The 21422-nt window shown below is 45.0% G+C and overlaps 2 protein-coding genes across 11 annotated transcripts in view; both read left to right on the top strand.

The window, feature by feature from the left end:
* LOC119440728 (fibronectin type-III domain-containing protein 3A-like) overlaps positions 1 to 8245 on the top strand; it is an 83407-nt gene extending 75162 nt beyond the window's left edge. The window contains 1 exon segment of the mRNA XM_049663028.1: positions 5037 to 8245. The gene's annotated coding sequence lies outside the window, so the exon portion shown is untranslated.
* Positions 8246 to 13852: 5607 nt separating this feature from the next.
* LOC119442733 (protein AF-10-like) overlaps positions 13853 to 21422 on the top strand; it is a 48062-nt gene continuing 40492 nt past the window's right edge. For 7 of the 10 annotated variants that reach the window (XM_049662348.1, XM_049662347.1, XM_049662349.1 and 4 more), the window contains exons 1-4: positions 13854 to 14158; positions 15464 to 15543; positions 17748 to 17802; positions 20523 to 20632. In XM_049662348.1, coding sequence (XP_049518305.1) covers positions 14050 to 14158; positions 15464 to 15543; positions 17748 to 17802; positions 20523 to 20632 — 354 coding nt within the window. In that variant the 5' untranslated portion in view covers positions 13854 to 14049. Of the gene's footprint in view, positions 14159 to 15463; positions 15544 to 17747; positions 17803 to 20522; positions 20633 to 21422 lie in introns of all 10 variants that reach the window. The other 3 variants (XM_037707725.2, XM_037707726.2, XM_049662353.1) reach the window with 2 other exon arrangements.

Here is a 21422-nt window from a genome sequence, read left to right on the forward strand (position 1 = left end):
GTGTCGGGGTGTCCGAAACCCATTAGGCAGGCCAAGTCCCAATTTGACCTGCTGAGGATGCGAGCGCTATCTGGATAAGATTTTCCTTATTAGCCTACCCGAGCGCGCCGCTGTTGGTATGGTAGAAATGCTTTAAAAGGGGCTTGTGTTTGAGTTTCCTCGTAACAGAATTATGTTTTCTCGTACATCCAAATTACAGTCCGATGCCACCATGTCTGTAGGTTGTGGTAGTCATACTTTACCATTTTTCTGATGGATTTCACTGTGAGAAATTAAAGTTTTCTTCACTAAAACCTTGTGCCACACATAGGGCCTGCGTGGTTAAGGTGGTTCGGGATGATTTTCTCTGCCACGGATGCCAACATCCACGGTGGCGCCGGATTTTCTGCGACACGGGGCCCTTAACGCTGTTGCGTTAAAATAGGCGCAAGAACAGGCAGCCGCGACAAGACGTTAGCTCTGTAAGGTGGTCCTACCCCACTCAGTGCACACAGCAGTAGATGGCGCCCACCGTCCAAAACGATGTCGGAGCGCCCGGTGCCAGGCCGCAGTACCAGACAGCCCGTAGCGGCACCCATGGCCCGCAGCCACCCGGCTCCCAGAGCCTCGACTTCCAAAGTCAATGAGATAGATGAAGTTGTTTACATAATTCGGTCCACGCACGAGGTAAGCCAATGCTCCGCGGGCGCTAAGCGTCTTTCCCAGGATGCAGACCACGTGGCACTTGTACCGACTAATGTTCTTAAAAACACTTACGGAAAGGCTTAGCATGTTGAAAAGTTCAAACGTGCTGCAGCAACTGTTGCCTAGCTCATGAAAGCATGCCGCCGACGCTAGCGATCAAAATCCACGCTAGGCCTACACTTCAGTTCAAACAAAGGTTGTCTCAAACCGAGCAAAAGTCTCAAAACTATTGTCCGATGCCTCAGGAGGTACACGTTGGGCAGGCAGATGTGGGGTCTCCAAACATGCTCTTGGGACAAAGGAACGACAACACAGCAGTGCAAACAATCCAAAGGGCATTTATTGCACCTTTGATACACTAATGCATGCTAGCCGAATTAATATGCCGATGGGCGCGCGACAAATCGGGGCGGTCCGACTCACCGCGACTGGATAGTGAGCGAATATGTTCGCCCCATGCTGGTAACCAACGCCTAGTCATTCGTGTGCACGGCCACGGTGACGCGTTCGAACAGTGATCACGTTCGTCCATTCCGGTGTCGTGCTCCTATGCATTCTCAGGACGGTCCCGGGAACCGGTTCGTCGCATGCGCGAAGCATCCGCGCTGCTCGCTGATCCCACGCCAAAGAGAAACAGCCTTTCCCTTTCACACCTTCGTAACCTCAACGTTAGGTGGTGTTAGCAGTTCAACACCCGCGCCATCTCCCGCAATACGCCGCAACCACACCGACCACTGCCGCAATAAAGTGACACGGCGAAGCCGGATTATAGGAGACTGGAGCCTTGCGGTGAAAACATCAGAGAACAGGTGAGGGTTGCACATCCCCACAGACCAGAAGGATAAAGTTTAGGCAAATTCATGGGCTATACCCATGATTCCCACGCTGACTAAACTGCCATACTTGGAGCTCCAAGAGACACTATTGCCAGAGTTCCTTCTAGTATTTTTTAGTAGGAAACTTTATGGGCGATATTAGGTGCTGAAAGAGAAGCCCCATTGGCACTCTAGTGTTGCGTAGATAAAGAGGAAGAAAAGAGGAATGTTTAGCCAGTGTGAGGGCCACGACTTCTCTACAACAAGCATAGCTCTTGACGCTTGCCTGACTCTTAGATGTGTTGTAGGCATTGTGTATATAGAAAATCAACCATATGAGGTTCAGATTGTTGCACAGATTCAGTGGTGTCAGAAGATTCACAGATCACACGGTTTGGAGGTTACTGCAGGCTTACAATGTTATATAATACAGCAAGGTAATATATTGTTACGGGGAGATGTCAAAAAAGGGTTTATACACAATATTTACAAGTGACAGCGAGTTGCACCACAACAACAAAGATGGCAGCCCAGAATACAGCTCGTCCTCTTTCTCGTCTGCTATGCTACTACTTTTTTGCCCGCCAGATAGGTGCATGGCTCATAACATTACCCTCCAGCAGCAAAAGAATCGACTCGGTGCAGTCGAAGCACGACGGCACGGAAAATGTTCACTGCACACGCAGGGTTAATCAATGTCTGGGATATGGTAGGGCTTCAAGTGGACAACATGCACAATGTTGGCGCAAGGTTGAGCCAATGGCGACGAAGACAATGAAGTGATTTAGTATGTTAAATCAATCAGTCGCTTGGCGACACATTTGATATGGGCCAGTGTACGGGAAAAGCAGCTTTTCAGAAAGCCCGACACGGCGCGCTGGGGATCAGAGGAGGACAAGAGACCCCGGGGCAAAGTGGGTAGTCCTGTGATGGCTATTGTATCAAGATTGCTGGTGGATCTGCGACTTGCTGAATCGAGCGCCGGCAACTTGACGTGCATGGTCAGCACGGGCAATAGCCTCCCGAGCATACTCGGTACCGAGGCACGCGGAAGAAGGCACCGTGTCCATGTGCAACGTAGGATTTTGACTGAACAAGAGAAAGAAAGGCGAATAACCAGCGGTCTCATGTCTAGACGTGTTATAGGCGAATGTCACAAAAGGCAATGTAGTGTCCCAATCCTGGTGGTCGGTGGACACATACATTGCCAAAATGTTGGTAATTGTTTGGTTCAGTAACTCCGTCAAGCCATTCATCTGTAGATGGTAGGCCGTGGTCAGTTTGTGTTGCATCGAGCAAGACCGTAGAATGTCCTCGATCACCTTCGAAAGAAACTGTTTGCCCCAGCCATTTAGGAGTTGCCGAGGTGCACCATGCTGTAGAATGACGTTATGGAGTAAGAAGTCTGCTACGTCAGTCGCGCAGCTTGTGGGAAGAGCATGGGTGATCGCAAATTGTGCTGCATAGTCTGTAGCAACGGCGACCTATCTGTTTCCCGAGTAGGTCGAGGCCAACACGATAAAACGGCTCATATGAAACGTCGAGAAGCTGAAGATGGCCAGCAGGCAGGAGCGGCGGCTTTTTTTTGGCGCTGACAAAGGTCACAAGGTGCAACATTATGGCGCAACGAGCGGTACATGCCTGGCCAGTAAAACCGACGGCATGTGCGAGCGTATGTGCATGAAACGCCGAGGTGACCCGCTGTTGGCGCATCATGAAGCTGGGCCAGAACAGTCGAGCGGAGGTGTGCCAGAATCACAAGTAAGAGGTCAGGACTATCAGGAAGCAAACTGCAACGATGTAAAGTGCCATCGTGTAGCACAAAATGTCTGAGAGAAGCTTCATGAGCCTGGGTGTAGAGACTGTCGATAATCTCGTGTAGAACCAGGTCCACGGCATTGTTCAGCAGCAATGTTGAGTTCAGAGATGGCAAGCACACAAGAACTGTAGTTGCTTGGTGCAGGTTCCGGTTGGTCGACGGGGTACCAGGAAAGGCAGTCGGCATCCCGATGCAAATGGCCAGACTTATAGATGACCGTATATGAATATTTTAAGTCATAATACGCCCAGCGTCCAAGGCGACTCGTGGGATCGTTGAGCGAAGATAGCCAGCAGAGAGCGTGATGGTCAATGACAACGGTAAAAGTTCTGCCATACAGATATACAGTGCAATCTCGATACGATTCTGCGTAATACATTTTTTGGGATAATATGTATTTTTTCCTTTTCCCGGCCAACAGGAGCAACGTACGTATTCTCATACTGTTCATATGATCGTTTTTTCACCTGAAATTGGATGATGCGACTGCAAACTGGTATTTCTGAAACTTAGCTTTATATTCAAGTGTACTAGATTAAATTACATTCCAACGACCCACAAACAGCATGTAAAGGGCCGGCCACACTAGCAGAAAAATGCGTGCAGCGTGCCGGCAGCGTGAAAACGCATGCCACAAAACGTCCTGGACAGATTTAAATTGCGGTGTGCCGCTGTGGCAAACGAGCCGCGAGCGAAGGAGATCAATGAGAGCTGCCCCTTCAATGACATATGCACGGGAAACTAGCGCGGGTCTGACAGTCGTATCACTCGTTGTGTCACGCTGCCCTTCTATGTTCCTTTGTTTTTTCTCGCTCTCGTACTACTACCTTCATCTTGGAGTTCTTGGCCTCGTGGTGCCGTGATCTCCGTGGTTGTCAAGGAAACACACGGCACTGACTTTAAAAGGAAAACTTGATATCATCTGCTATTTTAAAGTGTCTGAATAAAAGTGTGTTGGCTGCAGTTCGTGGGATGTCGAGTGATGCTGCTTTGCATAATGTGCGTGTTATGCGGAGCAGTATCACTCAATGCCACTGCAAGCATTGCTAGCGAGCTTGTCACCAAGTAAGCCTGTTTGCTTACTTTTTGGTGCTTGCATTGGATAATACAATTTTTGGATGACATGTTTTAATTCCCAGTCCTCACGAAGATAGTATCAACGAGATTCCACTGTACTGAGGTATCGTAGCTGCTGGTGTAAACCTATTGTGGATATAAACAGTAATGCCTCTTGTGCAGCTTCTGGTTTGTTTTGCTTGGCCCCATCAAGGGGGGCTGCCTAAATAACACTTTTCTTGTTTTTAGTTTTCTGTTCATGTATATTGCCGTGCTCAGTATGGCATACAACAAATGAGCTTTTAGTTCACTGAGAAAACTGACAAATAAAACGAAGCGCCCTTAGGATCAAACAGTTGATTAATCTCGCAAGGCATATGAGGCATGATTTGGTGACTAATTGGAGATAAATTTTTAAACGCTGTACTAGTACAGTCGACTTACGTTAACTTGACCCTGACGGGACCAACGAAATTAATCGAATTATTCAGAGAGTCGAATTATGCAATCACACGAATTGCTCACGAAGTCATCGTCCAGCTTAACTCTTGTAAAAACTAAGTTTTCTAGAAGTGTCTGTGCATTGAGGCCGTCATAAAGCTCATTACTATGAGATTTGACAAAAGTCTGTTTTGTTTTTGTTTTTCCCTATCTCCATTCAGGGCACAGCTACTGCACTGATGATCCATTCTTGCAGTGCACCGAAGGAAAGCTTACCTTTGATGCCAGCTGCAGAAGCAATCTGTAAACGTGGGCCAAACTGTGTGTGGAGCTTTTCGCCGATCGACCCCGACTGGACTCTGTGCATGAACTCATCGTAGGCACGGTGTCTTTCCTCGTCTGTCGGCGTGCCGCCGCCCGTCTCGCTTCCGAGAAGTGTTGCGCGCGTGCCTATTCGAGCTTCGCGCTCAGGGTCTAGAAGCCGTAGATGATGCACTTGTTTCCCTGCACTCTTGTTGTGAGGCAATCTCTGAAGCCTGCTTGTGGTCCAATGTGGCTCTTCTGTCCTGGGCACTATTTCTGTGGAAAAAAAATGGGTGGGTAGGGGGGTGCTGTGGGTTGGTGGGGCATCGTGCAATGTTGTCTGCCTTTCTTGGCACTCAATGTCATGACCTCTCTCTTTCTCTGTCTGTTGGCTGCTTGGTATCGTGTGGGCTTTTAAATGTGTGTGCGTGTGTGTCTGGATGTCTGTGATGTCTTGCATGATGAAGGGCTATCTTATTTCCAGGTGAGTGCTCCCGTGTGCGTGCGTGTACAAACGTGCGCATACTGTGCACACTGCAGCAATGTGCATGTTTCAAGTGTGGCTTTCTGAACCTGGCAGAACTTGTGATCTCTGTTGCTTCTGTGGTTTTACAAAGTTGACATGTTGGGGATGTTGAACGGACAATGGTGTTCAGCCGGGCTTAACACTTGGGGGTAACTTCGAGGCTGAGTGGGGGGAGGGGAAGTACCTGTTTACATTGGCAGCAGTGCTGACAAGTCCACTTTTCCTGTTTATTACTTTCTTTCTTCCTTTTTTTTTAAGTATTTCAGTGCATGTTCATATTGCCACTTTTATTGGTGGGGTCATCCGTGCGAGACATTTGCTAATGCGCACTGCGTTTTGTCTGGTCACACAACTGCGTCCTGTAGTTAAGTCTTCCCGTTCCTTGCAATGGACCAGATGTGCTCAGCCAGTGCCGGATCTCTCGAACACGTTTGCTTGTTTTTTTGTGTTTTTTTTTTCGCCTTTTTTTTTTCTTGTTTCTTCACAATACTCGAGCCTTTTGGATCACCTACTCATTTCCTTTTTCTCTTTGGTTCCTCGGTTGGCACCTTACAATACTGAGCCGGCCACCAGATATGTACACTTTATACACTTTTTCCCCCCTTTTTTTGCAAAGTACGAGGTTCAACATTTGGACCCTTTTGGAGATTGTTGTAATGTCACAGTTCCTGGATCAAATCACTAAGAATGTCTTCTGGCATTTGACAAAGCCGGTCAACTGTGTTATACTGTCGCTGATGCTTTTGGGTGCAATTGTTCAAAACTCATTGTGGAATCCTAGCGTGTCATTGCACAGTATGTGTGCCGCATTATTCTCCCACGAATGAATGTCGAGTGTTTCAGCAGTCCCAGTGCCGCATTGGGTCTTGACACGAAGTAATGCATTACTCTTGTTTTTTTCAAAACCGGATGTATCTGTGTGTGTGCGTGTGTATGTGTGTGTGTGCGTGCACGCCGTTCTTGTATGCCTTATTTTTACAGATGTATAAAACTTCCTTTTGGGGTGTACTTACTTGCTTTGTTGATCTTGTTTTAGAGCTGTTGCCTTTTTTACACAGCCACTTGCATTTCCCAGCACAAGCCTTACGGTGTACTAGTTTGCTATGCAGTAAGCAGGCATAAGCCAGCAGCTACCTATTTGCACTCCATTCGCGGGCTACAAATTTTTGTAACTTTGGGATTTTATAATATTTTGGCATTATTTATGTGACTGACTTCTGCCTTTGTTCAAAGTATTTGCCATGTTAAGCTTTTTGCTTTGCTTCGGTTTATGCAATGCACTATGATGGTGCTGTGTGTGGCAGTTAGCATTTTATTGTGGCAAGAAAAAATGGGCTTACTGACAAGGTTTTTGAGACCTTACTTTGCTCATAGCCATTTGCATGGCCTCCTGTGTATCCCTTGCTTTTCCTGGATGATGGGTCGCTCGGCATTGACTCTGCGCCAGGTTGGCCATAGCCACATCAATACCACGTTTTGCATCCAAGCACTGCACACTCAGGCACGTTAATTGTGTAAAGTTGTTAGTAAATCTGCCATTACGCCCTGAAGTTTTTCTTTTCTCTCTTGCATGTCATTCAAAATGTGTGGCATTGTGGCCTTGTTTTGTTAACCCCCTCCCAAGCAACTGACCAGTGCATCTGGGTTCTGTTGACGAAACTGTGCACATAGCATTGCAAGATAGAGCGGTACTGCCAGTGATCGGCGCAGACGTGTTGGCAGCAAAAATGCAGCGCTGCGTCTTGCTGTGGTAATCAAAAAAACAAAACAAAAGGTGCTGTTTGAAGGCCCAGTCTGGTTTTATGTAGAGCCCGTGACGACGCAGTGTAGTTGGATTGTGGTGTGCCAGAGAAAGGTGAGAGGGTGTTCTCGCTCTCTTTTTTTGTTATTCTAGGTGCAATGATGTTGGCTTTTGTTTTTTAGCAAGATTGGCTACTCAGGGAGCGAAAAAGCAGGACTTTACGGTACTCCTTGGAGAAGAAGCATTTAGTCGCCGTTGCAGGCCCTTTGTCGTGCTGGGCATTTTTTCCGCTGCTCCGTACTTGACTGCAGAGTAAGTTCGGAGTGCTCTTGGGGGCCCCCGACAGCGCTGCATCATGTTGTTTGTGAAGAAGTTTGTGCATATGTGAATGTGCAGGCATGAGTTATGAAAGTGAGCACTTGAGCATGAGGTATTTTTGACATGCATGTGACCAGTCCACATTGTTTTATCCGTGCGCTGAAGTTTTTACATATCTATGGGTTTATTAACAGAAGAATTTTATTTTCTTAAATATACAGTAGTATTACTTGTCTATAATATATATATATACATATTGAGATATATATATATATCTACAAAATGCGTCGTATATATAATATACATAAGCTCTCCGGATGTTTTACACGCATTTCTTGTTACTTGTGTGTTCTGTTACTGACGAGTTTTCTTGGAGAAACAGCGAAGTGTCAAGGTACAGTGTGCATTCTTCCATCAGATAGTGTTTGCTGTAACTGTTCCTTCCTGTACACATTGTTTTGCTCACTACAACTAATTTTCTTTTTTCGCTCTTGTATCATACCTGTATATTGCTAAATGAATAAACGTATTCGCAACACATCTTTGCTTGTCATGACTTTTGACTGCGACCTCAAAATTTTGACCTCTAGTGGTCTTCAGCTTTCATTTGTGTTGCGATACATGAGAGCAAAGGCACTGTCCCCCGTGCAGGAATTTGCATTCGCAGGCTGTGTAGGAATTTTTGAGTGACTTAGCGACAAGGCATATATGTGGTTAAAAGAAAAGCCGCGGAAGAAAAACATGCAGCTCTGTTACGGTTTCTGCTCAGTGCATTGTTTCTGAGAACTTTGTTTTCACCAAACAGTTGTAGTTCTTCGAAACCTTCATGTGCAAAAGTAATAAGCTATGCCTCCACTTCTGACCTAAATTTTTACATAACCTAACAAACATTGTTTATACTTGTTCTTCAGGTGTGTGACTGCACCTTGAACAAGAATTAACAGCAACCATTTCATCACATGATGCCCAATTGTGGTTTGAAAAACTTGCGGCGGGGGCATTTGTTACTTTCTGTTAATTTTGCACGTGCTTGTGTATTCAACTTCAATATGGCCTTGGCATCTTGAGCCTGATGGCATGTCTGGCCAAAGCCAAAGCATGTGCCGAGCATAGGAACTGGGCACTTGGGACATGTTCCTTGCATACCTCCCCAGGCCCAGGTGACTGATGATGCAAGGGCTACTCCCAGTTCCTCTGAAAAGAGAGGAAGTGTAACCTAGAAAAACTTGTAGCTAAGCTAGTTGGTAATCTATCTTCTCAACAACTTCAGAGTGCAAGGAAACATTTCTTAAGTGTCTGTATGTGCGTGCATGATTGTTTTTTTGTGCTCTGAAGCTGTTGCCAAGAAAGGAAGCAGACACGTGGTGGGTGTTGATAAAGTGTGTGCATCCATTAGAGGTGTTGACATAGATGTGTATTCGGTCCTGTGTCTCATTCAATAACAGCAGCGTAATCTGTTTTAGTGCTATTTGAAAATGTGATTGGCATTCCTAGGCCATATGAAGCCAAGGAAAGAGGGAGTGTGCAAGAATAAGGAGGAGGAAAAATTGGTGCGATTCCTCTGATGAGGATGATGTTCGCATTTGAGCATGCAGAGTGCCCTTGAGGTATCATGCAAGACCGCTTAGTGCTTATATAGTTGAGTAAGTCTTAACGTTAAATACTTCATTGTTCACACCAAATATGGAACGCAGTTCAGGATATGCAATGGCTAAGAGCTTTATGGCATGTGACACAAAGCTATGCCTCGTAGGTACAAGCGCATATTCATAACCTTGTCAAGGTCTTGTCGCCAACCATTTTGGTTGCACGCGTACTCGTAGAAACTCGGCCAGGCTTGAGCATTTGCAGATGATGAACCGTCATGGCATATACAATGCACCACTTCAACAAAATGGCTAGTGCATGTCGGGCTTTTTATGTAAGGGCTCATTCTGTGTTCTGCACTCATTGTGTTCTTTCGTGCCGTCACAGCCATGAATGCAGTAATTTTTCTACTCTTGAGCATTTCAACTTGGACTGCGCTAGCTTTTTTAGGTGTCTGGAAACTGCCAGCTGCATACAACAATATGCATAGTTCGAACCAGTTATGAAGCTACTTGATGGTTTGCCAAACAGGTTTCAAGTTGTGCAGGAGAAAGCAACATTTCAACCATATGGGGAAAAAAAAAAAAAGATTGGTGGAAAATGGGAATTATGTAATTATTGTGTGTGAGACAAGACAATTGCAAAATGGTGCAAATTCATATCTTAGCTGTTGCATGCCGTTTTAACTGGCATTACATGTTCATGTATTTGATGTATTTAAAGCAATGAATGAAAGTGCAGACACAATTTTAAAAAAATTGAAATGTTTTGTTCCTTTAGATTCGGCATATGCACTGGAAAGTAATGATCAAACCTGTGTTGTTTAATAAACATATGACAATGGCGTTCTGCTGCTAAACGCAAGGTTGCAGGTTCGATGGAGATGCAAGATAAGTCGCACATTGAATAGCAATAGCAAAGTATTAGACAACTGCACGAAGTGATTAAGGGTCATCCTAGTTTTATCGGCCGTATAAATTGCAGTACAATTTCGCTTACTAATAAGATAAAACTTGGAGGACGCTTCAGCTTCGCCTTTAAGAGTGGAACGGAATAGCATTCAAAGATCCCTGATCGCGTCACATGCTTTCCGACAAGTGCAGCTGATGATGAAGATGATGATGCCTCAATCAATGGCACAACCCACTGTGGGGGATAAGCCACGAACCGGGTGGTATTATGATCGAAATTTAAGATAAATTAGCACCTTAAATGTTCACATTAGGGAAGTCATTCCGTTTGATAGGTCCACATTGCCCCTTAAAATAGAATTTGCAGACATTTTTACCAATAACGCAAAACTGCTGCCACCAACATATTTGAATGCCCTTTTGCAAGACTATTTGGACCATATTCCAATTAATGTAATAGCGACTGATGCTTCCTCGTGTGAGGAGAAGGCAGGCGTGGGAATTTACTCCCCATCCCTCGATTGGTCTTTTTCACTTCGCCTGCCCAGACTACACATCAGTTTTTCAGGCCGAACTTCTGGCAATAGTTCTTGCATTGCGAAAGTTACCGCTAAATGTTACAAAAGTTGTTATAGTTACAGATTCCGTTTCTGTATGCAGCGCGCTTAACGTGTCTACAAATTCGACAGCTTTGAATACGTTTTACACATCATTAGCTCCACCCCACTTAGGGTTAGTTCATTTAATATGGGTACCAGGCCACCGAGACATCCAACTTAATGAAATAGCTGATTCTTTAGCACGAGCTTCTTTAAAAGGTTCGGCGATATCTGTGCTGCCGGCAACTGCGCATATCACTGCAGCCAGATATAGGCAGTTTTCTTTGACCGAAGACAAGAAAAACCTCACATTAGCAAAATCTATAGATTTTATACATCTAAATTATTCTTGGAACCGACAGTGGTGTCCTAACCGGCAATTCGAAATAACATTTACAAGGCTGCGTTGCCGTATTCCACAACTAAATTTTTATTTACACAGATGTGGTCTGGCGGCATCTCCATTATGCTACCTCTGCAATGAACCAGAATCCATCGATCACTTTTTATTATCGTGTCGGAGGTTTTCTAATCATCGACAACGATGTTTGGAAATCCCACTTCGCAATCTAGGACTGCCATTAAGCAGTTCAATTATACTCTCACTTGGAGCCACGGTGTTAGGATATAGCCACGGGAATGTTTGCCGAGCCATTTATAATTTCCTTTGTGATACAAAAAGATTGCCTCATTAATTTTTCCCATTTTTCCACGATTGATTTATTTATCCTTCAATAAATTATAGATTTAACATATTCAGAAAGTAATGTCACAAAATCACAATTATATTATTATAATATGATTATTCAAAATTTACGTCTATCCTTTACTGTATTTAATTTATTATTAAATTCATATTACTAATCCTATCTTGGCAAGGCTGACTAACTTATTATAGACTACTTAATTCTTTTATTATCGTTTCGTTTCCCATCTTAAATTATTCACTTATTTTCCTTTAATTTTTATTACTCATTTATTTCAAAACAAAAAGTGCAGCTTATGTAGCCGTAATGTTTACCTGGAAATGCTGACGGCAAACTCTTTCTTGCTTCCTATACCATGGCGCATACCCACTAACTGGGGACGGCCAAGAAGCCGGCGGTTAAACGGGTGTGGTGGGGGGAGAAAACTTTAGGGAGAAAGCATTGTGAGGGAGCATTTGAAATTATCTAATGAAACAAACTGGGACTTTATGCACGAAGGCAAGCTTTTCGTTTTTCTTTTTTTTTTTTTTTTTTTCTTTCCCCCGCACGGCGGGCGCCGCGGATGCGCAGAGGCAAGTGCCATCTGGATGGTGTTGCAAGGAACCGAGCGGGGCGCGCCGCTCCCATTATGACAGGACTTCAAACGGCAGCTGGAAAAGAGGTTTGTGTTTGAGTTTCCGCGTAACAGAATTATGTTTTCTTGTATATTCAAATTACAATCCGACGCTATCACGTCTGTATAGGTTGTAAGTCGTACTTGACAAATTTTCTGACTCATTTACTTTGAGAAGTTCAATTAGTTCATTAATGCCTATGCACCACGTGGCCTGCGTGGTTCGCGATGATCTTTTCTCTTGCGGACAACCCGCCGCGGTGGCTCAGTGGCTAAGGCGTTGCGCTGCGGGGCCCGAGGTCGCGGGATCGAATCCCGGCCGCGGCGGCCGCATTTCGATGGAGGCGAAATGCAAAAATGCCCGTGTGCTTGCGTTGCAGTGCACGTTTTAAAGAACCCCAGGTGGTCAAATATAATCCGGAGCCCTCCACTACGGACTACTTATAACGATCTCGTTAAGGCATTTTACCTTAGTCGCCGAACCTTTCCCCCACCTCACCCCAAGTTCAGCCGGGCGCAGGCTACCACCCTGCCGTCTGCTACAAACAAATACGTACCCTTCACCCGCCCGCCTCCACCTTATATTCCCTGAAGTTTACAATACCCCCAACTGCCGGTGCTGTGGCACTCACCCGGCTACGCTCCCGCATATGCTGTGGGAGTGCCCACCACTGTGCACACACATTAACACCACGACCCTCTCGTCGAGATTGCGTGAGGCTCTGCGGAGCTCCGCCCTCGACGACCAAACCTGGGCGACCCAGCACGCCCGTGAGGTGGCGGCGAGGCAAGCCCTCGACGTCCCCTCATGGGAGGCTTAGGCCCGGCCATCTTAAATTGCTGGTTCCGCAATAAATGTTTATTCCTCCTCCTCCTCCACTACGGCGCGCCTCATAATCAGAACTGGTTTCGGCACGTAAAACCCCATAAAGAAGAAAAAGGATAACGCCGCCGACACCGGATTTTCTGCGACACGGGGCCCTTGACGCTATCGCGATAAACAAAACAAATAAAAAATAAAAAGAAAAACATGGAAAAACGCACACAGGCAAATCACTCGATGACCGCGGACACTCGCTGTCACAACGTTGGCACGATGAATGCTTCATGCTGCCTCTCGATTCAATGCGTCTCCGAAAATTGAGATATGTGACTTTCAGGCTAAGCGCGCGAGAACACAGCACACATGAAACCATCAGCCATCTCGGCTCGCCTGACGTTTTGCACTCATGCGGCGCCGCGCCTGCGCAGTCACGGTTGAGCTAGAGGAGCAGACGCGGGCTTACTCCCCCCTCCCTTGCGCGCATCAAGTGACATCCTTCTCGGTTCACTCGCCGCTATAGTTTCTCTCGCACCTGAAACATACGGCGCACCAAAATTTAATTTAAATAAAAATGAGCGGGCATATTACTAGTAAAGCTGTAACACACTTACTCAAAATATGAAGTAATTAGCAGCTTGAGCCGTTCAAATTTGGCGTTTTAAAGAAAAAGTGAGTGAGCCAACGCACAAATGGATTTGCGTTTGCAGTGGGGAAAAACTTTTGCTGATTTTCCTACCAGAGAAGGCCTTCCGCCAAGAAACTCGCATGCGAATTTTCGCGGATCGTGTTTGCCAGTGCTGGTTGTGCGCTTGGCCAATATTGGCTCGGCCCATCGGCGCTTCAAAAACGCGCTCCCGTTAGCGTGAGCGCGAGACTCGACTGGCCACCTGCGCAGCCCTAATGAAAGCGTGTGTGCAAAACAAAATAAGCAGAAGCGCATCGGTTGCGAGGTGGTGGTGGGGGGTACATGCCTTTGGTGAACGGTCGGTCCCGGAGGACCCACCGTGAAAAGTTCCTCGATGAATGGATCAGCAGCGATGAAGAAGACAACTGATCGGCCTCCCTAAACGATCATAGGGAGCTCCGACCGGCGCGGCGGCGGCACCATGAAGGAAATGGTGGGCGGCTGCTGCGTCTGCTCCGACGAGCGCGGCTGGGCAGAGAATCCACTCGTGTACTGCGACGGCCAGGGCTGCACCGTAGCCGTCCACCAAGGTAGAAACTCATTTCTGCTGAGCGGGCATCCCGTGCTTGGCCGGCCAGGCAGGCTGCACGGCGAACGGACGCAGTTTTCGCGCTCCTCTCGCTTAACTATGGCGGCAGTCGTGCCGCGGACGTCGTAACGTCCAGTTGCCGCCATAAACATGGCATAAACTCTACCCATCGGGCTCAGATTGCGGAAAGAAAAAGAACCCTTCAGTCCACTTTCATTCTGCCAGTGTATCCGTATACGTGCGGGCAGACCGTCGGTCCGGAGCTGTGCGCGCTTTGCGGCGCAAGCACTCGGCCCGTCCTCGCATCACGGGCTTTGAAACGTCGGTCTGGGCTCATTGCCCAGTGGAGTCATTTCGGGCTTGCTTATTGACGCCGTCATGTTCCACTGCCTCCGTTACCCCGTTCGGGATGAGCAGGGCTTGCCCTCACCTGCTTACCTGTGTCTCCGTGTCTTGTTTCAGGGAAATGCCATTTTGCGCGCAGCGGCCAGACAGCCGTTCAGCAGCCGTGAGGCGTGTGCAACGACGTGCCATTTAGTTGCCAAAATGATCGTATAAGTGGCATTACTTTCGTGAACATCGCTACTTGCGACGGAATTTCTCCACTCGATGACTGTCTGGCATAGCTAATGTCATCTGCCACGCTGGTCGCGAATCTCGGTAGTAGTTTCACGATGCGTAGCGGCGGTCGCTCGTCCAGTGACCTTATGGCTCACATTTTTCATACACATTCATTTCGATCCGCAACAGTGCGTTTCCTGCGCCTGATACCGTTGCATAAGCTAGTAGAGAACTTGAGAAATCTGCACAAAGCGAACTCGTAGTTTTCAGTTATTTGAAGTTGCGCATGCTAACTCGACTAGGGCAATAGCTGGCCAAGAAAAGCAACTGCGACTTGAATTATAGGCGTTATCATAACAGAGCATCTGTGGTAGCATTCAAATGAAATTCCTGTTGTACTCCTTGTAGGCTGTGTAATGATATGGTTCGTGCTTTTCATGCTGGAAACTGTCATTTGCAGCTTCACAGTTTAAATGTAGACTGTCTAGTATTCATGTCACTAGCCCTCTTTCTGTTTAGTACATTAAATGTATGCAGATGAAATGCAAGAAATTCTCATGTACTAAGAATTAAGCGCATGTTAAAGAACCCCACAGGGTCAAAAGTATCAAGCCCCCCTAACTATGGCATCATTCACAGCCAAACTGTGGCTTAGAAATGCTAAACCTCATAAATAGTTACAAATTCAAATTATATAGTGGCGTAGCTAACTTGTATTGGTTACACAACCCTTGTTTTCCTGCAGCCTGCTATGGAATTGTGCAAGTGCCCACTGGGCCTTGGTTCTGCCGGAAGTGCGAGTCTCAGGAAAGATGTGCTCGTGTTGTGAGTATATGCTTTTCCCACATGGATGAAAGCTCAATTAGACATTTTCAGACAGAGGCTAGTGCCATGTTTCTATGTTCATCTGCAGCATAAATAGCTGTTTGTGCTGAGGGTAATGTACAGTAGGTTTCACACCACTGATCTCTACTGTCATTGGTGCAATACAATGGGCACACAACTGTACATAATTCCTTTGGTGCACCTTTCGCAGACTACAGAAGTGTCATTTTTTGGGGTTGCATGTTTGCAGTGTTGTTGGCCATAATATGCAACACTCTCAAGTGGAACCAGGAATATGGTTCACATGCTATAAACTATTCATACGTGCTCCTTGCTGCAATCATAATTTATAGTGGCACCTGTGAGGTAATAACCATTATAGATATAACATGTATGCTTTGAAGTTCCTTCAGGGACATACCAGGATTTCTGACCAAGTAACATATTTAACTTGTAACATATTTTGATTTGATCTTAGAATTGCAGGTAGCATACTTTAAATTGCGGCGTCGTAGGAGATAAAAACGAACATTGCTGTAATCGTTTTCTGCCCAATTGCTTGCCTCTGACCCCTCGTATGCTGTGTGGTACTCCCCATGATTCCCTCTTTTCCCATGCCACCGACAGAAAACATGTCATGGAGCTGGAAAAGAATACTAGACATAAAAACAACCATGAAGAACACATAAGTGCAGGATTAGTATAGATGAATACTGGAAGGCTTACCTACAAACAGCAGTGGTCTGATGAACTGGAATGCATTAGGATTGTTATTGTATTTTGTAACACATTTATTTTTTGAAAAGGAAAGATACAGATAATACCATCATAATAATTATGTTGTTGGCGACACAGTTAAGCTATCAAGTGGAATGCAGTCGGTTACTGTACGGAAGTTCTGCACATTCAGGTTGAGCACATCGTTGCAAGATGTCATCACAAGCACTGCTCTTGTAGTTAACACCTTGTATGTCTGCACTATTCTAAACCTCTTATGTTGGCTTGCCATTCAGTGCACGGTCAGTGCACATGTCGGGTCCACCTATATTGTTGTTGCCGCTCGCGTCATTTATGGCCCACTTTTTTGCAGCAGACTGAACTGAAAATGGTTGGCTACATTCGGAATAGCAACGATTCCTGCTTCTAAAAAAAATAAAAAAAAAAATATATATATATACGCCTTGTTCGACAACAGCAGTGACAATTCAAATGGCACTGACATTGCACAGTACGTGTGTGGTTTGCAGACAGATTTTATACTTAGCATGCCCCTGATGCATCACTGGTTCATGAGCTCATGTGACCACGAGCTGTGGTTGCATCAAAGTAGCAGATGTATGCTTGCTATGTCACGGTCAGTGCAGCACTAGTCAGAATTAATGATATCATTAATTATCCATTATGTTGGATTAGAAGAGGTTTGGTTTAATATTAGATAATTGGGTCCATAGCTACTGATAACAAGTGAAGAAAAAAAAAACTTGAAAAATATTGGTGTTAGCACTCCTTAAGGGATAACTTCATAAAGTAGTTTTCAGATGTAGTAGTGAACTTGGAGTCAAGCTGTGGAAGGACTTTTCCACAATATATTTGCACTGTGTTCAGCATTATCTCTATCATCGTATCTATAACATTGTGAAGTGTCCTCATGGTTGCTGAGGGTGTGCTGTGCTTTCTGTATAGTATTATAAGATGCCTTTATTTTATTTTTGTACATAGCACTCTATTTCTAAATTAAAAAAAAAATTACTACTTGGTACATTCTTATTTCTCATTTAGGAGCAAGAATGCATAGTAGCATGGCATGTTGCAGTCATATTAAGATTGCTTTATATCCTTATTTACACTGTGCACTAATAGACAGCCACATAACTACTCCTATAATCAAGGAAATTAAATCTCACTCAACACCACAGATGGCTGGCATGTGCACTTTCCAGAAGCCATCTCTAGGTTCTCATAAATTTTGGCTTGTGTGCTTAGTTCGTATTTGAATACAGATATAAACGTCCCATCAATAACAAGACATTTCGTTTGTGTGTCGCTAAGGCATTCATCGGCTCTCAAATTGAGCTTGTGTATTGTTATGGTGCCTTCAGTGCGATATTGGTGTTCTTTTGTCCCTTTGTATGCGTATTGGCAGTTGTGAAGGCATTGCGATTCCTAGGAGTGGGTACTCACCTTTTGGTGCATGCCATCTGCAGCGGTGTGAGCTGTGTCCATCCAGGGACGGTGCACTCAAGAGAACTGACAACGGCGGTGAGTGCTACTCTCCTTTGATTTATGACGCTGTAAAGCCCTCTTACAGTAGCCCTGCATGTACTATCGTGGCACCCACCGTGGTAGCTTAGTGCTTTTGGCACTGCACTGCTGAGCTCGAGGTCGCTGGTTTAATACTGGCCGGGGCGGCCGCATTCTGATGGGAGCAGAATGCGGCCAGCACTCGTGTGCCGTGCATTGGGTGCACATTAAAGGGACACTAAAGCAAAACAATAAATCAACTTAGACTGATAAAGTATTCTTTGAAAACTCTGCTGTCGTTAAAAACACTGCAATAGGTCAATTATTAGAAGAGAAAATGAAGCTCAAAGTTAATTGTTTTGAATTTTGCACCGAAACCCCAACGTCAGCACTTCAGTGTGACGTCACGACTTCTAAAGTAATTTTTCGTATTTGGGCCACATTGGCTCAGTAAAAGTTCGTGAAACTTGCCATATTCAGTCTTTGGCTACTCTAGAGTACAATGTAGTCAATCTTTACCGCTAAAGAATTAACTTTAGAAGACTTTAGAATTAACTTTAACCTAGAAGACGCTGTCAAAATTCATCAAGTCATGGTCAGCTGGTGAGGGAACTTCAAGGTGGCATCGCCACTCACTCTGCGTTTTTTCTTTCTGGCTTACCATGTGGCTTCTCGCGGTAAGAGGGGTGTTTTCGGTATCGTGGAAGGGTAATCTACTGATACAGAAGAAATAATTTTTTTCCTTTAGTGTCCCTTTAAAGAACCTCGGGTGATCAAAATTATTCTGCAGCCCCCCCCCCCCCCCCCCCCTTTACGGTGATTGTAGTTTTGGCACGTGACACCCCAGAACTTAATTTTTAATTTCTGAAAAATTGTTGTGTACAAATCAAACTAAAACAATTTAGGAATAACAATAACACACTCTTTCACATCAGCCTTTGGCGCTTCATCTGGTGTCGGCATGAATTTGGCCTTTATCCCTAGTTTGGGGCTTACACGATTGTTGGCGACTAGATAAGTAGTGGTTGAAATTATACTCTTGAGTTATTGCTTTCAAGAGGAGTTTACATTGTATTTTCCTGTTTATATGTTTCATTTGTCCACAATAGTTCAAAAGCTGCAGTTTGTGACATCAAGAAGACGGCAGTGACTCTGCCGTCAGCATTCATGTAGGCAAGAGATAGCCATCCTTGTTGTGTGATGTACGTGAATAAGCCGGTGCATGTAATTAGCAGAAATATGATATGCTCTTAAGGTGTGAATTTTGTTGAAAGACATGTCACATTTTTTAGGGAAAGTTTTTTTAATTCCTTTTTTTTTTTCTGGAGATTTGCCATTCAAGGCTGTGGACGTTAAATGATCACAGGTGCTGCACCTTTTGCCTGCACCCTAAGCTTGATGTCTTACTGCTGTACTCATTTTGTTTGCAGACATGTGGCTTGCCTATGCATTCACTTAGCATGAATGCAGGCACCAGTCTCACTTTTAACTTCTATGCTCTTTTGTCAGAAGGCAAAAAAGAAAGTTCTTGGTGTTTCTTTTACGTGCACATAGAGCATCTGCTTAAAGTGGTCACTGTGTTGATCAGAACAAGTAGTTGCAGTTTTTCACTGTGATAGCTGTATTTGGCACTTATCACTGTGATAGCTGTATCAACTTATCAACTGCAATTGTGGTGTTGCCAAAGTCACTGTAATGTCCTAGAAACTAATTCCCTGTTTCTTAGTCTTCTTATGGGCTGTGGTACGAGGTCGCGGGATATAATCCCGGCCACGGCGGCCGCATTTCGATGGGGGCGAAATGCGAAAACACCCGTGTACTTAGGTTTAGGTGCATGTTAAAGAACCCCAGGTGGTCCAAATTTCCGGAGTCCCCCACTACGGCGTGCCTCATAATCAGATCGTGGTTTTGGCACGTAAAACCCCATAATTTAATTTTCTTATCGGCTGTGGTTCACAGCCACTGTTGTTGCTGGAGTTTATGTAGGTGGTTTTTATTTAAATATTCTGAGCGTGCAAGGAACTGTGGAAATGAGCCAGAACAGTGGCAGAATACTTCCTTTCCAGCATACGGCCTTTAGCTCACATTATCTATTGCAGAGAACTGGAATGTTTCACCCTAAGCACAAAATAGTGATAATCATACCTATTGGAATAGTCTGAAAAAACGTACAGTGTTTCTGATTATGCTTTGTCAGTTTGGCGAATTACCCATATTTCCTGCATTTCTGAAAGAAGGATTTTGATGAAAATTACCAGGCAAACCTGAGCGATAGTGACGGCTGTACAAGATGGCATGGCGAAGCCACATTGTCACACAAAAGCTCCGTGGTCATGCATTGCCCTACAAGTTAAGCTTGTGCACGGGGCTGCGTACATGCTTTGCTATTCCATGCCTCTGCTTCCGATCACGCTTGCCTTTAGCCAGCTCACACCACTTGTCTCTTCATTGTCTCGAGTTTGGAATAGGCTTGCATCAAAGTTGTCGCCTGCGGCAGATGGGCCACGTACAAAGCCTAATGCCACCCCCCCCAAAAAATAATGTGGATATTGTTTGTGTACTGTTCTCAATGTTTACTGCGCTGAACAGGGCAGTTGATATTGCAGTCACTGCTTCAACTTTAGTTGAAACTGAGGCTTTCTTACCTCTCAGCAAATCAATTGTCTGTACACAGAGAAGGAGGTAGCATGCACTCAAGGCATATGAAAAAGGCTATGTTATTTTTTATTTTTATTTAGGCTGGGCACATGTTGTCTGTGCATTGTACATCCCGGAGGTGCGCTTTGGCAACGTGACCACCATGGAGCCCATTGTGTTGCAGCTGGTTCCGCAGGACCGTTACAGCAAGGTCAGTGTTCAGTAGCTTCATTGAATGCAGCAGTAGTCTTTTCCATATGTCTCTTAGTTACCTTGCAAATTATGTACTGGAGCTGACCAGCTTCTTAGACCCCCCCCCCCCCCCCCTTCTTTTTTGTCAGACGTGCTTGATAATTTGGACCTTGTCATGTCATGCATACAGACATGGAAAAAGCTGACATTGCTAATTTCTGCAGCATAATAAATTCTGGCCAATTTCGCCTGGAAAACCAATATTGTACTGCCGATGAGAGCAACTGTCATGCTCTTTAGGAGAAGCTCATGAGTGACGTGACTGTTGCGTCTTACTGTAGGACGAGCATAAAGCGAGCGAGACTGCAGTTTGATAAGGATGCCCATTTCATGCTTGCCCGATAGGGAGGCATATAAACAACCATATCATCCATGTGTGTCTCCTAAGGAAGTGACAGTTGCACTTTTTGGGAGTTCAGTTCTGGTTTTCTAGGTAAAATTGGACTGGAAAGAATTATGCTGCAGAAATAAGCTTTATCAGCTTTTATTGTTTCTGGAAAAGGTTATGAATGATGACAGATTTAGACTGAATCGCCGCTTAGGTTAAAAAGTCAATTTGTCTAATTATCATAATTACTTGTCTTAATATTGCCTTGGGTCATTTTTAAGTGTGTGCCTCTGTGGTAAAAGCAATCCCAAGGAAATTGTTAATTATTGCACCTTCCATACTTTTAAGAAATTTCAAATGCATTTTATTAAACACGCTGTATATAAGCAGTGCTAAAAAAACATTTAACCTCTGTGGTGCT

This window comes from Dermacentor silvarum, chromosome 2 (genome assembly GCF_013339745.2).
Source record: "Dermacentor silvarum isolate Dsil-2018 chromosome 2, BIME_Dsil_1.4, whole genome shotgun sequence".
Taxonomy (NCBI): domain Eukaryota; kingdom Metazoa; phylum Arthropoda; class Arachnida; order Ixodida; family Ixodidae; genus Dermacentor; species Dermacentor silvarum.